The 15704-nt window shown below is 41.8% G+C and overlaps 1 protein-coding gene across 1 annotated transcript in view; it reads right to left on the bottom strand.

The window, feature by feature from the left end:
- Window positions 1-463: 463 nt before the first annotated feature.
- LOC104498455 (maltase-glucoamylase, intestinal-like) overlaps window positions 464-15704 on the bottom strand; it is a gene marked incomplete at its 5' end in the record, with an annotated part of 24134 nt that continues 8893 nt past the window's right edge. Inside the window, 7 exons of the mRNA XM_010141837.1 lie at window positions 464-499; window positions 808-864; window positions 3538-3622; window positions 7519-7667; window positions 10343-10459; window positions 10991-11159; window positions 14391-14508. Of these exons, the coding sequence (XP_010140139.1) occupies window positions 464-499; window positions 808-864; window positions 3538-3622; window positions 7519-7667; window positions 10343-10459; window positions 10991-11159; window positions 14391-14508 (731 nt within the window). The remainder of the gene's footprint in view (window positions 500-807; window positions 865-3537; window positions 3623-7518; window positions 7668-10342; window positions 10460-10990; window positions 11160-14390; window positions 14509-15704) is intronic.

The raw sequence follows: 15704 nt of genomic DNA, 5'->3' as shown, positions 1-15704 counted from the left end.
GACCAAACGTCTTTAAAAATGTCAGAATCTTCTCTGAGACCATTTCCGTCCTCCCTGCTCCTCTGTCAGCGTTGCTCAGGGTAGTTAACAACACCCTGGTGATCCTGGGGTCACATTTGTGAAAGCTCTCACCATCAGCCCAACTACTTCTGCTGAAGCCAACACTGGTCTTATCCTGCCGATTGCAGCAGGGCGTAGTTAGGTTGAAACTGAGCTCTTTTGGAAATGCAACACCAGGGATGGTATTCAAAAGGTCAAAACTCGTAGTTCCTGAAACTAGAAGAGGCTGGCATTTTCCACAGAACAGACTGTTCTGCATTCCTGGAAGCATCTTTTGGAGGGCCCCCCCACCCTGCTCTGTAAATAGGTCTTCTCTCAGAAGTGGTGCACGTGTAAAACTGTGTGCACAAAATGGTGTGCAGCATGTTTTCAGGTGTATGACTCGGGCTTCTGTCCTCTGTTTCTATGCAGGGAAGTGTATCAGTACACCAATTAAAACCTGCAATAAGAGCAGAAAAAAGAAAGAAGATTTGACAGTTTCCTGAATGTCTAGGCTGCTCTCGAAAATTCAGTTCTCTGAGACTTAGAGCTTTACAAATCAAAACCAGAAAATTAAATGCTACTGAAAGCAGTGTAATTTACTCTCCCAGCTAGCCTGGTGGATGCTTTTTGTGCTCTAGTTTTTTTGAACACAGATGCTGAGGTAAAAATACTGCAGAACATTGCTAGAAGTTATTTTGCTGGAATCGCACCATTTTAAATTATGTAAAAAATGTAAGAAACTAAATAAAACATAAAAATACATACAGTATAGTAGTCGAACCATGTTGCTTCAGGGAAGTATACATCCACAGATCTTGCTCCCTGTAATGGTTATAAAGTCATTAAGGTATTTTTTCTTTTTTGCATTTCTGGTATTACATTAGCTTTATTATATTTGCGCATGCAGAGATGTATGCTGCATATTCTAATAACATCAAATCTTGGATATTACGGCTGAGTTATTATCTTAGCAGCGGACTAGTGCTGGCTGATCTGTAACACTGAACAGATGACCCTGTCCTGTCTGGGGGGGTTTACTGCCATTCCATGGGATGAGTCAACGTGACATGATTATTTCAGTCTAGTGTATTGCTCTATGGCTTGCAAACGTAACCGCCCTGTGTGCGCTCGTCTAACATCTGAGCAATCCCAATTCACCGTAGCAAAGTCTACGGCAGCATTTGCAAGACAAGACTTCACATCTGATGATGGAATGGGAGGACACCACTGCTCAGTGCCTCATGCATCATCCCGGTTGCAGAAACAGGCAGAGTAAGGTCTGGTAAGGAGGACACTCGGGTATTTGCCATCTTGGCAACAATTTAAAGTTGCAGATAAACAATAATAGAAAATGTGCTGCTAATTGCACAATTGCTCTACTTTGTTTTGCAGCATGTGTTGTATCATATTGCTGCAGGGATGAAATAAATTTTAAAAAGTTGGAATCAAAACACGTTTCCTTTTTTGTTCAGAGTTGCTTATTCTCACAAACAGATTAATTTTGTTTCTCAACATAGATGTCTGCTCCTTTGCAGAATTGTGGTTTAGCCCCAAGGTCTACCCCAGGGAGCAGGTGAAGCATGGAAAGTAAAGGTGAAGGAGAAGAGTTAAGGCAGTTACCATTTGACATTTTAACGATTTGAGATATATATACACACACACACACACCAGAAGAAGGAGTAAGAAATAACTGATTCATTAAAGTATGCACATCTCTCATTAGAATAGAAGAAATGCTAAACTTGAAATCCATCTTGTCCTGTGGCCTGTCTCCCACAGCGGGCAGTGCTAGGTGTTTCAGGCAGTGACCTAGTGCTGCAGTAAGGAGGGTTGGGGTAGTTTGCTGTCTGTTTAGATCTACTAGTTGTTTAACAAATGAAGGTAGGCTTAATCTATAAAGCACCTTGAAAACTTGAAGGAAAACCACTACAAAGTCATGATGCCCCTCTCTCTGTATTTTCCCTGCATTATTATGACAACCCTGGATATTCTGGTCTGCAGAGAGGTGTGTGGCCACCATCTGAATCATGCTGAGGCTTGCCCTCATGACTCCTAAATAACAAGCCAGTGCATAAGGCAGTTCCCTGTTTAATTTTGATGTATGTCTCGCTCACACCGTAGGATTCAAGGAGCAAAGGGAAAGCTGTCCCTGATCCAAGAGAAAGCTGTCCCTGGCCCATTTTCTCTAGACAAGTGGGTGCCATGCTGCAGTTCGAGGCAGTCATTGCTGATCTGCAATGCCATGGTGAGGGGCTTATCTCTCACATCTGTCCCCTGCCCTCCAAGCTGGCACAAGCCCTGGCTGCCACCTGTCTCCCCCACTCCAAAAACTCAGTAATGTGTTGCCTTCAAAGCTCTGATTTCCTCATCGGGCTAGAGGCACCTAGCCTCCCTTTCATGCTGCGGTCCACACACACCCACACCCCCCCTCCCCAAATCATCAGACCCCCTATCATTTTAAATGTCCTTGTAATGTTCCGTTACATTTACTCCTTTGTGGGAAGCCACCCCTGGCTTGTCACCCTCTCCTCATGGGGAGGTTTCTCTCAAATCTTTCATCATCTTGCTGGTCTGAGACCCTGGGAAATCTCCTTGTTAGTCATCAGCTATCAGAAACCTGAGTGAGTCTGAAGATGAAGGACTGACGCCTGAATCGCCTCAGTGGAGTCAGAATGGCTTTAGATGCAGGAATAAGAATTTCATTTCAAATTCAGAGTGGCACACGAGTAGTCAAAAAAAGGTGACTAACAGTGGCCTGTTTATATGTTTGATCACTCGCAATGTCTAGAAAACGTATCAGATATTCTGGCAGCATGCTGATTGAAAACAGCTCTAGGATACATCACATGCAAATATTTAGCTGTGTTCAGACGTACCCTTCTAGTGCTGTCAGCAGTCAGTGGTGGGGCAAGGAGAGAAACCCACCTGCTCCAGCCAAGCAGTGAGAGTCCTGACACCGGTGCTGTCCCAGCACAGCCAGAGGAAAACGCTGCTTTTTAAAACCTGTTGTATTAGCTGCTAACATTGTCATTATCGCTTCTGTGATGATTGTGTTTGCCTGTGATGCTGGGAAATTCCTACCATAGCCCTTGAGATGCTGAAAAAACCCTGTGGGTGAGTGATAATATGGAAACCAGTTTGTTTTAATATCTGCATACTCCTTCCTAGCTTGACAATTACTGCTCTGCATGTGTCCTTGGAGGGAGCTGTCAGCACAATGACAGGAGCATGCGAGGGGCAGCATCCAGCCTGTTTACATCCATTCATCACTTGGAGTAGCAGAGAAGTGCCATGCCCTCACTTTCATCCTTCCACTTCAAGCACGGGGCAGCTCTTTACTGTCTGTGCTGCTCAGAAATGCATTCTGCAAGCTTTGACAGTGGAGGGAAGAAATGAGTGGATATAAGGAAACATGCCCTGAATGTCATCTAATGCCCTGAGCGCAGTTCATTTCTTTTATTCCAGTATGATGGCATTTTTAATTACAGTACTTGCCTCTTCAAGAACAGGAGCAATCATAAAAGCGGGTCCCCAAAGAAAGGCAGTATCTATTCCATGAGTCTGCTGATCAGAGGTAAATCTAGTGTTGAAAGTGAGATAAAATGTTAAATGACATTTTTATAGAACTTGTGGAATATTTTTACATTACTGTAACAAGAAATCTGCTTCCTCAAGGCATCTTCAACACTGCCAAATATTTTCCGTGGTTGAGGAGATGTCAAAATCTGGACAGAGATTCAGAAATTACAGTAGCATCTACGATACTGGAGCAGACCAGAACCCTCACAAAACGCTGGAGCTGATTTCTTTTCTGAAAAGTAGCAGTGGGAAAACAGCTAACCTAATTTCTGTCCAGGGGCTGAGACTTGTCAAGGGAGCCAATGGGCAGGATAGGAGCCAAGACCAAGAGAGGCAACAGAGAGAAGTAACACTGTGCTCTAGGATCTAATGCATTTGTGAAAATCGTTGGATTTACCTTCCTGCACTTTTCACAGATTTAAGCTAGAAGTATTTTGCAGGACAAACAAAGCAATGTTCATGCATATTTCTCTTTTTAGCTGCCTTTCCTGAATGGATGAAAACATATGGATTTCAGTCCATTTTATTCAACGCATTAAAATTGTTTTGGATTCTGATCATGTTCTCCAGACTGCTTACAGTCCCGTTCGCCTGGCATCATCTGCGAGCTTGGGGAGAGATCTCTATTCCACCACGCATCAGCTAATGAAAATATTGAACAGCACCTGGCAAAGAGGAGAGATCGTCGCCATCTCAGGAACCTCCACTCATCTGGCGCAAAATCCTTGAGAGTTTAAATAGGCTTTCAATCATTTGTAAGCCTGTCTCTGGGGAAATTCATAATGGATCCTTATCATAAGTTTGTAAGAATGTCACAGGGACTGTGTCCCAAGCCCTCCTAAAACCAAGGTACTCCTGCTTTCTCCTGCTTCTCTGCCCCCTTTCCTGTCCAACAGCCCTGCTGCCTTGTCAAAGATAGCAGCTGGGCTGGTTTACCATCACTAATTTTTGACAAATTCACACTGGCTGTTCCATATTAATGTATTATTCTCTAAGGATATACAAGTTATTTGTTTAAAAATTTATTTACTCCATCTGTTTAACTGACCTTGCAGCTGCCCCTGTCTAAAGACAGGTTTCTGTTGTATGCTGGCCAGAGCAGGGGGGCTCAGGGTCAGTGCCCTGCTCTGACACCCTGCCTGCCCAGCACCCTCACACTTACAGAAATCACCCCAAATGAGCAAAACCACCTTGTCAATAAAAGACATCTACTCTGTGTTCAGAATTCTAAAATATTGCAACTTTAGGGCAGTACATGAAGCTCAGGAAAAAAATGTTCTTGAAGGCATGCCTCAGGCTCTGCCTGAAAGAAACCTCAATTTATTCAGAGTTTCTTTGTCAAAAACAGTAGCTCTTTGGACACCTTAATCTGAGTCATTATTGCATTTTGACATAATGTTTTGTAAATATTTAGTGTAGTTTTTGATTAATTACTTTTTAAAAATAAATTTAAAAATATAAAGCGTCTTGTTTTTCTTGTCATCCCAATAGCTTCTTTGTATTTTTAATTTTGCTGAGATAAAAGTGTAATACTTTGTTGTGGGAGATTTCAGGAGAAAAAGCTGATCAATAAATTATGACAAAAGAGAAGTTGATCTTATTTGCACTTGGAAACAAACATCTCACCATCTAACTCAGCAGTATTTTCTCTTACAATTATAGCAACCACGAGCACAAATTCAGCAAACAAATGAACTTCTCCATTTTGAAAATATAAGCTATCAATCCATACATCTGTGATGTATGAAAGTTGCTTAATTCCATCTACCTACTTCCTGTGTTTAGATGCTGGTCTCGCTTCTGCCTTATTCTTCACCCATTAAGCCATTAAGCAGTTTTCCCTTCCAGTAATGGATTACCACCTCCCAATCATTTTTGGACAGCTGAGCTACGGGTGCCTCTGTTCACTGAGTGAAAGCCTTAGAGGCACCTCAAATGTTTATAAGCATCCACTGGGATGTTGTTCCCATTTATTTTTTGAAATAAGCACCTAAATATTTGAAATGAAAAATCTGAAATGACCACATGAAATAGCTATTGCTTGGAGACTCCCTGCCCAGGCAGAGTGGTTTTCATGGTGAGGATCGTGAACTCATAACAGCTCCATCTGGAAAACTAGTGTAGTGTTTCTCTTTGTTAAAAGGGAAAGGTTTGATATAAAATTCCATCATCTGTACATCGAAATTCTGTTTCAGTTCTCTCTCTAAATCCCATATTTCTCCTTCTGTTATCACCTGGGTCACTTTCTCTACTTGAGCAGACCCACTAAACCAATGAATATTAATTAGAAATAATAAGAAATACTCATTATGTAACAATAGTAACCAGAATTAACTGCTAATAATAAAAAAAACTTCTAAGCCTATGGCAACATTAGCAAGTGATGTGCCCATTAGCATGGGACCTAGGGTCGTGAAGCAGTTTGTGCTGATCTCCTGATGCCTCCACTGCCTACATGCAATTTAGAGGTTTTATTTCCTAGTGATCCCAGTCTGGTCCCACTGATTAAACTCCCATCAATGGCTGGAGCACAGCTTTCAGCACAGTTTCACCTGATGGAACTCTCTACTGGTGCATCTGAGACTGCCCTACAATTCAAACCAGAAAAAGTTTGGAAATTTGCTAGGGTAGGTGTGGCCCAAATAGAGTACAAATATGCTGGAAATGATCAGAAAGACAGCTTTAACATGACTGAAGTAATTCTGTATTAGCTGAGATTAGCTAATATTAATGCCAAAATTAATTCAGTCATTTCCAAACTGATTGAGCAAAAGTAGAGCTTAAAGAAATGTTTGAAATAGCATACAGCCCCCTATGAGTACTTACTTATGAGTAAGACTCTTATGAGTACTAGAAGACTTAATGTAACCCAGCTAAACAGGGTAGCAGAGTAGGAAGAGGAAGGATGCTGCTTTTAAAATTTATCAGTTAGTCATTATGCTTAAGTAGGAAAACTGGTTTTCTGCATATCCTTTCCATACTCGAGTGGTCTGCTCTTTAGTGTAATCTCAGTTTAATTTGCGAAAAATGCCTTACCCTTTAACCCAAATGTTTTCAACCTAAAGGGAAAAAGAACATTAAACAGTCCAGGATGTAGCCTGCACCAATGAGACTAAATTGTGTCAGCGCTTGGGGCGGTAGCATTTCATATGCATTACTCGCATTCCTTTTGCTCAAGCCTTTACGTAAAGCACTACCAAAAGCAGGTAAAAAGCTAAGTAATATGCTGAAAGGGAAAGTAAACCTCACTTTGATTCTTGCTTCTTCCAAACAGAAGCAAATTAGTTGTTCCAAATATCTGAGGTCACATTTTCCAAGAGATTTTTCAGTCTGTATGTATTAATCTTGGTTTTGCACCTGCTTCCGCACTCAAACAGCTCGGTCTCTCTGTTTTCTGTGTGCAGTTTGTGGACACAGGTGTAGGTTTCATACACAGCATGCAGATGCAAGTGCTAAATTGGAAAATGCAAATGCTGTGGATGTTTGGAAAATGGAGACTTCTCTGTATGAAGCCTTCTTGGCATTCTGGAGCAGCACACAGATTCCATAGACTTCATTCAAATACAGAGAATACAGGTATGTGATTGCTGTTAGTAAAATAAAAAATGAACTGCAGATTTGCCTAAGATGAGAAATTTTCAAAATTCTCCTTGCTTAATTTTTTTTCCACTGGAAACAAATACAGATTATATTTTAATGAAAATCCATTGCATATATCAAGAGTTATTTCTGTGCATATAATTTGATTAGATTTATTTGTAAATCTGTTCTTTTTAAGAGAATACATGCAGTAATATTACTGTGACTATCCTCAAACAGGTATCGACTAGTTTATACATAGAAGCTCAACTGCATTTGTGAGTAAGATATGATAAAAGAGAGAGACTCCAAACTCACTCGTGCATCAGTGACCGCACCACCGTGTTTCCGTGAACATGAGACTCGAAGAACAAGGTGTACAAGTATGGCAGCAGTGAGTATCTGATCCGAAGCGTATCACGAGCTATCTTGGCAAACTCGTCTCCAAAAACCGCTGGGTCTTGTGGCTGTTAAGGAAAAGCTTTGATTCATACTGAGCATTATAACAAGGGACTGCAAATCCAGCAGAGAACCTGTGAGCAACCTAAGGAGAGCTGTGGCTGACATAAGGCTATGAAATTGAATGTTTAAATAAGAAAAAGAAATTATTTGCAAACTGGATGATGATTAAGAACAACATCCATTATCAACGAACTAATATTTGCATAAAAGTTTTCAACTTGAAACATTCCAGTGAGTTCAGAGAGATCAGGCCCCACTACGGTGTATGGGAGCTGCCTGCATCCATCCCTAATCTCCTGACAGGAGGGGAGCTAGGGTTTCAGGTCTGTGCGCAGGAACAGACACCCTGTCTCTAGAAATTAATTTATCCTGGAGATGCAAGCCATCTGGGACAGAGAAGGTGAAACACAGGAAAAAGGGAAGACTGATAATCTGCAAAACAAGGGCAAAAGCATAACTGGCAAAAAACATAAAGGTAAATCTATTTAAAAGTAAGAGTAAATTCATGGCCCTGCTGAAGCCAACAGAAGTGACCTAAGTCACTGCGTGCGCTGCAGAAAAAATTTTATCCTTACAAAGCGACTCAATTTCTTCTCCTGTGACCAGCATTTTAGGATGTCCCAACCAAAGGGACACCCACACATCAACAGTGCCCCTCACCTTCTCGCTGCCAGCGGTGCTTTCCTGGGAGACAGGGCACCCATACTGGGTCCCACCATCAGGAGGACAGGTTTAGTCAATCTGTCTACTCTTGTTGGCTGTTTCCAATCTACTTGAAGGCAACCTTGACTCTGCAATGGGTTATGCAATACACAGCCCAGGGCAGTGCTGATACACAAAAGAGTTACCTCTCCTTTAATTCCTCCTGTCTGACCTTCTCCAGCACTAAGCTGAGCCAGCGAAGTCACATGGCTCCCTTCCTCTTTCACAAAATTTGCCCATAATACTCAGTTTTCTCATTAAAATTGAAGAATGTATGATGAATTCCAAGGATAATGAAACATAAAAGGAACAGAAGTAACAAAGCCTTTTATATTACTGAGTGCTTTTCAGACAAGAAAAGTATTAATTAAATAATTTTAAATCCCCAATGGATTAGGCAAAGTGGACATGTAAGATTATATTTTAACACTAACTTAACATTAATGAAACTCAGTATTTAAGTTAAATTTCTCCATTATTTTGTTTACATCAGATTTAGTACTGCCAATATTCCCTGCTGGCTCTGAGCTCCAGAGGATTTAATATTTTTACCAGTATACTGACACTGTACAAATACTGCCTAAGTTCACAAAAAAACAATCAGACTTCTTAGGTGATGCTGAGTCACCCAAAATCTCTTGTTTGTTTCCTTCACTGAACACAATGTTTTAAATGGGTTTAGGTAATGCAATAAAATCAAATGTATCTTCTGTCGTTTCTGTCATTTACTCAACACTGAGTTCCAGCTCCCGTCACGTAGACCTGTTGCTCTTTTCCTGCTTATTAAATTGTGCACATGTGATTAATATCCACCCACCCAAGTTAAACCCTGTTTGCATGCTCAAAGGGCCAAGCAAACATATATAGATAAGGTACCTCTAATGTTAGTGGAGAGGTAGGTAGAAAATATTTATCAACAGCAGCCGTTAACACCTCACAGACATTGGTTAGACAAGTATCTCAGCATAGCTCAGGGATCTACAGGGTAATTCCTGACCCTCTTAATAATAGCACTATAGCTTCTTATTCCTGCAGTTGCCCGGTTGCTGAATGCCCGTCGCACTTTCAGGCAGACAGAGGTCTTTCTGGAGGTGTAAATGTTCCAACATTTTAATGATGCAACTTCAAAGAAAACTGAAGGTCAGCTAATAACCCGAGCTCCAGCATTGCAGAGATCAGTTTACAGGGGAAAAAAAAAAACCACAGTTATTGAGCTAGCAAAAGCATTTCTTCACACTTGGAGATAAATATGGTGTACGTACACGGGCTGCAAGACCTTCAAACCGTTCATAGTTAAAAACAACGTGTTACTTCTTTCTGTTTGTGACAAGTCTTGAAAGGATGATAGGTTCACGCCAGGGCACGGGTGTGGACTGAGGCTTCCATCTTTCTCATGGGCTTATTAGCCTTTTTTAGCCTTTGTTGCTTCTTGGCTGATAATGCTGTCGCTATCGCTGGCTCTTCTTGAAGCTTTCACATGTTTGTCTGGAGTTTCTATCTGTGTTTATCTAAAACTTGCTTTTAAACAGCAATGGTGTATAATGCCCTCTGTCCTCTTTCTGCAATATCTATTATAGTTACAAAAGTAATGAAACAGAAACCGAAGTAAACGAGGGAGTAGGATGATGTGCTGACACCCACTGGCTCTCAAATAGAACCTGGGTTACAGTAGATAAAAGATGGAGGGGATGAATCTTGGGAAGACCATTTCCTGTCACTCAAAGAACACATTTCTGCATGGCTTTCAGATGTTAGATACTACATGTTTTTAGTGTTTCTATGTCATCTTTATATTATGGATGGGAAAAATTTACACTTCACCGTGTAATTCCTGGTCTCAGTGCAACACTCCTTTTCACCCACTGCTCCTGTCTGCCCAAGAGTGGCAAGTTAATTTCCAAGAAAGTACTACAAATCCCCATCGTCATTACTGTAATCATAGACTACAGATTTGTAGTCTACAACTTTGTTTACTTACGCTATTTCCCTCTGCATTGTGGTTTCTGGAAAATGGATAGAAAGAGCCAAGCTGCATCCAGCGCAAGCAGAGTTCGTAGGTAGTGTTGTAGTTAAACCCACAGATATCAGCACCAATCTAAATAAAAAATAAAATCATTGAATAAGTGTTTATGATTGTGATTGAGGCCCAAAAATGAGAAACTACAGAAGCAGCTAATAAAAGTAATTTTCGGAACGAGATACCTATTTTGGATGACTTTGTAAGAACACTCCATAATGATAAAAATGTTTCCAGGACTGAGATTGCACTGGCTCCTAGAGCATTAACATCACTGTGGAAGAGCTGACCGTATTTCAATAATTCTACAAGTTCTCCAGCCCAGCTTGCAAACCCAGAAATACGTGGAGAGACTTCAGTGATGGAATACGTAATAGAAAGAGATCGGTTTTGGATGACATGCAGTGATTTAATCTGGATCTAGCAGTGCTATTTTTGTTTCTCTTCAGCCAGCCAAGATTGATGACATTTAGCCTTTTTTAATCTGCAGTTCCGTATGCTGTGGAGGCCGTTACTGCTGGCCATCTCAAGCAGCTTATTTCAGAAAACGTTTGAGTTAAAGTGATATTTTGTATGAGCCAGCAAATGCCTGAAGGATACTGGACTTACATAGGGGATGCCAAAGAGGTTGAATTCCAGAATTCCAATGATTGAGTAACGCATGTCCTTCCACTGAGAGAAGTTGTCACCCAGCCAGTGACCCCCATGCTTCCCACTGCCAACGAATGTAGACCGGCTCAAGACAAATGCTCGCTTTCCAGTTGCCTGCTGGACAACACTGCAAATAGATTAGAGATCATAAAAAATAAGAATGGAAACCAAAAGAGTCATGTGATCAACCAGACCTTTCAGGCACAATTTTATCTGAAGGGGTGTTATTCGTGAAACAATTATAATTACAGTCCCAAGTCACATGAAAATGTGGCTGCAAAATTGCAGATAATGGGAAGTTTTACTCAGTAGTGGAAGTAAAAAAACTAAAATCTGTCTGGTCTGCAAAGCAATGTTTCAGGTATTTTTAGTCTTCCTAAACAATAATAAATGTTTAATTTTGAACAGTGTCTCAAACAAAAAACCTGAAACATTTCTGTTCTCTATTAGTAGATTTAATTTAGTGTCCTACAGGTTCCTAAAAACCAGTATAATATGTATTTTTTTTCAATATAGGACTTATTTAGAGATTTGTATTGGAAAATAAAGTTCTAATATCCTGGAGTTAAAAGTTAAAAACAAAAAACCCAAGAACTTCAAAACAATATCTGAACACCTTTTAAAAAGAAATAATCAATACAGAAAGCAAAAAATTAATCTTTCAAAATGTCACCCCATCCTTGTAGTATTTCCTCTGGTTTCCTGTTGTTGTTTGATATATGAGGTTTCATTACAGAATTGGTGGTGTAATGAATTTTACCCTGCCTTTTGAAATCAGTTTGCCTCATCACCAGAAAAATTAAGGACATGCAATATGCCTTATTAACACATGTTACCAAATTCCTCAACATAGGATGATCTCTGCACGTAGCTATGTATTGTGATGTTCTACATTGCAGAGACTCAAATTCAGTACTGCTGTAGTATGATTTGGGCAACACAACTTAGATTCTCTGGGAAATCCTAGCATGAAATATTATTCGTGTTGTTCACCATCCACCTCATTCTCCCTGTCCTTAATGAGATTTGATCAGGAGCTCTTTCATCTGTCATGGTCAATATTCAGCATTGGTTCTGTAGTGGCACGGAGTCTTTGAAACTCTTCAGCATTTGTTCCTGAAGCAAGACACCCAATAGCTTTCATGCCAGCCTCAACACATCTGTCCTATGGGCCATATGCAGCAAGAGGTGCAACCCTTGAGCCGTATGGGACCTGCTGGTTGTGAGCTGTAGGTGCACTGCTGGGCCCAGTAACTGCAAGATACTCCATGTGCTTTGTGTAAATTGCATTTTGGAGCCATTTTGTGGATGTCCTGGCTATGAGCCATCTCCTCTGGCTGTGCAACACCAGTCTTTGGCTCCTTTAGCAAATGAGGGTGCAAATGAAGGCAACAAAGGATCAACTCAGCTATGATCCAGAGCTGCATAAACAATTTGCAACAAGCAATTTATTGAAAAAGTTTCAGTTTGTTGTGAAACATTGCAGAGCAGGTCCTAGTGTTGTCAAATGTATTTGTTGACTGAAATTATTTACAGAATATTGCTTGCAAATAACTCTTGGTGTTAAGCTATGGCACGAGCTGATTGCTGCTAGTTCTTGTATCCGAATTCAAGCCATTTGGCATGGGACAGATGACACATTTCCTATTCTCTGGCTGCATTAGAATAATTCTTAGAATTGTTTTTTATACAATTATGAACTTGTCATTCATTTTCAGCCAATATTCTGCAATTGATGCTGGTTTGCTAAATATTCCTGTCACTAATTTAATTTAGTATATTATTTGCCAAGAGCGAATGCAGAAAGGGTATAGAGCCAGCCTTGAAAAGAAACGTGTTTGAGAAACCCGAGAGAATATGCATGAACAATTCTGCACTGAAGTTTCCCAACTTTGCAGTGAATCTGGCCCCTGCTAATGCTTTTAGTGGTGCTCTCCAGCCTCGAAGGACTCTACACTGGGCTGAGCAAATGAAGCACTGGAAGCAAGCCCTGCAGGAATGAGGGAGGTTCATAGCCTTGAGGGAGCTGCAAGGAGCTGTGCAGCAGAAACCGTCCCAGCTGCACTGGTCTGGGTCAGTGCAGCTGGAACAGTGTGCACACTGAAGGCGCTGGGGCAGATGTGGCTGTACATGGAGCATTTCCAGCTTGATTTACAGAGTTTGTCTCAGGCAACGTGTTCTGCTGCATAAAACCAAGAAAACAGCTCAAGAAGACAGGCAAACCCAAAGTCTCTATTCAAACAGTGTTACCAAGACAGTGTATGTCTGTGGGGACCCCAGTGGGCAGAGGACAAGTACCTGTGGAGAAACCGGTGATGGGGAGATCTTTGCTGAGATTGGAGCATAGGGCCCAAAAACCCTGGTAAGTGCCATGCATCCTAGCTGGGCTGGGTGGCCAGCGAGATCCAGGGTTTGAGGCTCTCTGCCCCTTCTCTCAAAAGCTGGACTGGTCTCCAGCCAGGCCCACAAGAACTGGCAAAACACTTCTGGCTTTTGCCCAGTGCTTCCCTCCCCCCAGGCTTGGAGTATAAAATACAAGTGCATCAACACCATACGTAGGCTCACGCAGCCATGTCCTCTGGATGCTATCACAACACAACTGCTGAAAATGAGTGCTAAATACTGAAATAAGCCATCACAAGGCCCCCTGCTTTGGCACTTACATTGTGGTATCAAACCGATCTCTGTTTTGGCTCAGTCTCTGCTGGAAAAGGTGTGATTTGCCCATTTGATTTAATCCAACAGCTAGCTTCCTACTGTCACTCCGGCTTCACAGCAACAGTCTGCCTGTGTAAGCTCGTTTTGAGTGCTTCCTAGCTGCAAAATTGGTTTTACAGTAGCCAACTGCAATGCAGCTATGCCCTCCTGGACTGACAGAGCTCCAAGCCAAAAAGCAAAATGCTGCCTGTCAGGAAGCAGTGGCAGCTCCAGAAGCAGCCAACTGAGCTGCACCGTTCAGATCCTTCACTGGCAGTGACAGAAACTCCTTTGCTAGGGCCATGGTAATGAAGGGATGGAAAAACTCCCCTGACGCCAGACAAGGCTGCTTCTGCAGCAGCTGCACGTGAGCAGCTCTGACACAGGTTAGGAACATCTTGCTCTACTTATACAAAAGCAGCAGCTGAAGAGTTACGCCCCAGAAGCAGATCCTGATTTTAGCTAAGAAAAGTAAAAGTGGAAAAGGTTCCGTTTCTTCTTCCAAGATTATCTTTTCTTGAAACTACTCAAATGACAAACAGTAAAATGAAGCATGGGGCTGTTTCTTATTAGATACTATTACAGATATCCCAGGTAACATCAGCTTTTAAAATGTATTTCTATCACCTGAAATCTGCTTAGAAATACTTAGAAGACTTACTGGAAAGTTGGTTCTGTCTGTGACCAGCCGAAGAGAGAGTGTGTGTTATAATGCTCTCCAAGGTAAGTCTTGGAGTCAGGACACAATGTCTTTTGCGCCAGGGCACGATCAGAAATGCCTGAGAACAATACAAAACACTGTAAAATTATGTACATCAGAATTCAATTCTCTTCACATTTCCACTCGTTTAGGGGCAAAAGGCTTTGGGAAAAGCTGCAGTGCCGGACCTGCGCTGATTAGAAGTTAGCACACAGCCATGAATATCTGCCTTCAGAGAGGCACCCGTGTCCTCAGGAGGGCAAGAGGGCTGAATGAACACTGCTAATTAATTTCAAGTTTTGTGTCCAGTAATTCAAAACATCTCTACAGATACATGTGTTCAGTATGTAACAGCCAGAAAGAAAATCTCTGCATTGCTGAATTGAGAATACGCTACATATTCTTTTCCATAGTGACGGATGTTACTTAAGAGCAAAAACTGTTGCAAGAAGAAAAAACAAAACCAGAATTTCAGGCACCCAGGGGACTTGTATGGTTGTGTGAAATCACGGGACCTTGGTTTGTGTGTCACTGCAAAGTGTAGATGTAGGCAGGCAGCACAGTTCTGCCCTATCGTGGCAAAATTCACTCCTAAGATCAACTTTGGCCCCTCTCTCCGCCTGGGGCACCTAGGACTAAAGGACAGCAGGATAACGGCACAAGCAGCAGTATGAGCCAAGAGCGGGCAGTGTCGGAGGTGTGCAGAGGAGGAAGACGCATGAGGTGCAGCAGTCCACAGGGTGCCATCTGCTATGGCCCCATGCGCTGCACGGAAGAGAGCAAGGACAGAGCATAATCGGTGTATTTATTGCAGGTGTATTATCCAGTCACTCTCTAGCAGCAGGTCACAGGCCATGGAGGCAGCAGTAGCTTTTTGCCTTCAGTAATAGTCAGGGGTAGCCCTGACATGCCAGCGATGTCAAGGGGAAGCAATATGAGGCACAAACTGGCTGCACCAATGCTGCCTGGTCTTTGATCCGATATTAAGGAGATGCAGGAAAAGCCCATTTAGTGTGGAAAATATGATTCTCATCGCTGCAGGTAACCATCATGAAAATGTCATGTGAAGGCTTTTTGCCTTCAGTAATAGTCAGGGGTAGCCCTGACATGCCAGCGATGTCAAGGGGAAGCAATATGAGGCACAAACTGGCTGCACCAATGCTGCCTGGTCTTTGATCCGATATTAAGGAGATGCAGGAAAAGCCCATTTAGTGTGGAAAATATGATTCTCATCGCTGCAGGTAACCATCATGAAAATGTCATGTGAAGTTCAGC

The sequence above is a fragment of the Buceros rhinoceros genome, unplaced genomic scaffold (assembly GCF_000710305.1).
Source record: "Buceros rhinoceros silvestris isolate BGI_N320 unplaced genomic scaffold, ASM71030v1 scaffold5368, whole genome shotgun sequence".
NCBI lineage: Eukaryota > Metazoa > Chordata > Aves > Bucerotiformes > Bucerotidae > Buceros > Buceros rhinoceros.
The sequence above is the reverse complement of the archived record's forward strand: the minus strand, read 5'-3'. Positions and strand labels throughout refer to the sequence as shown.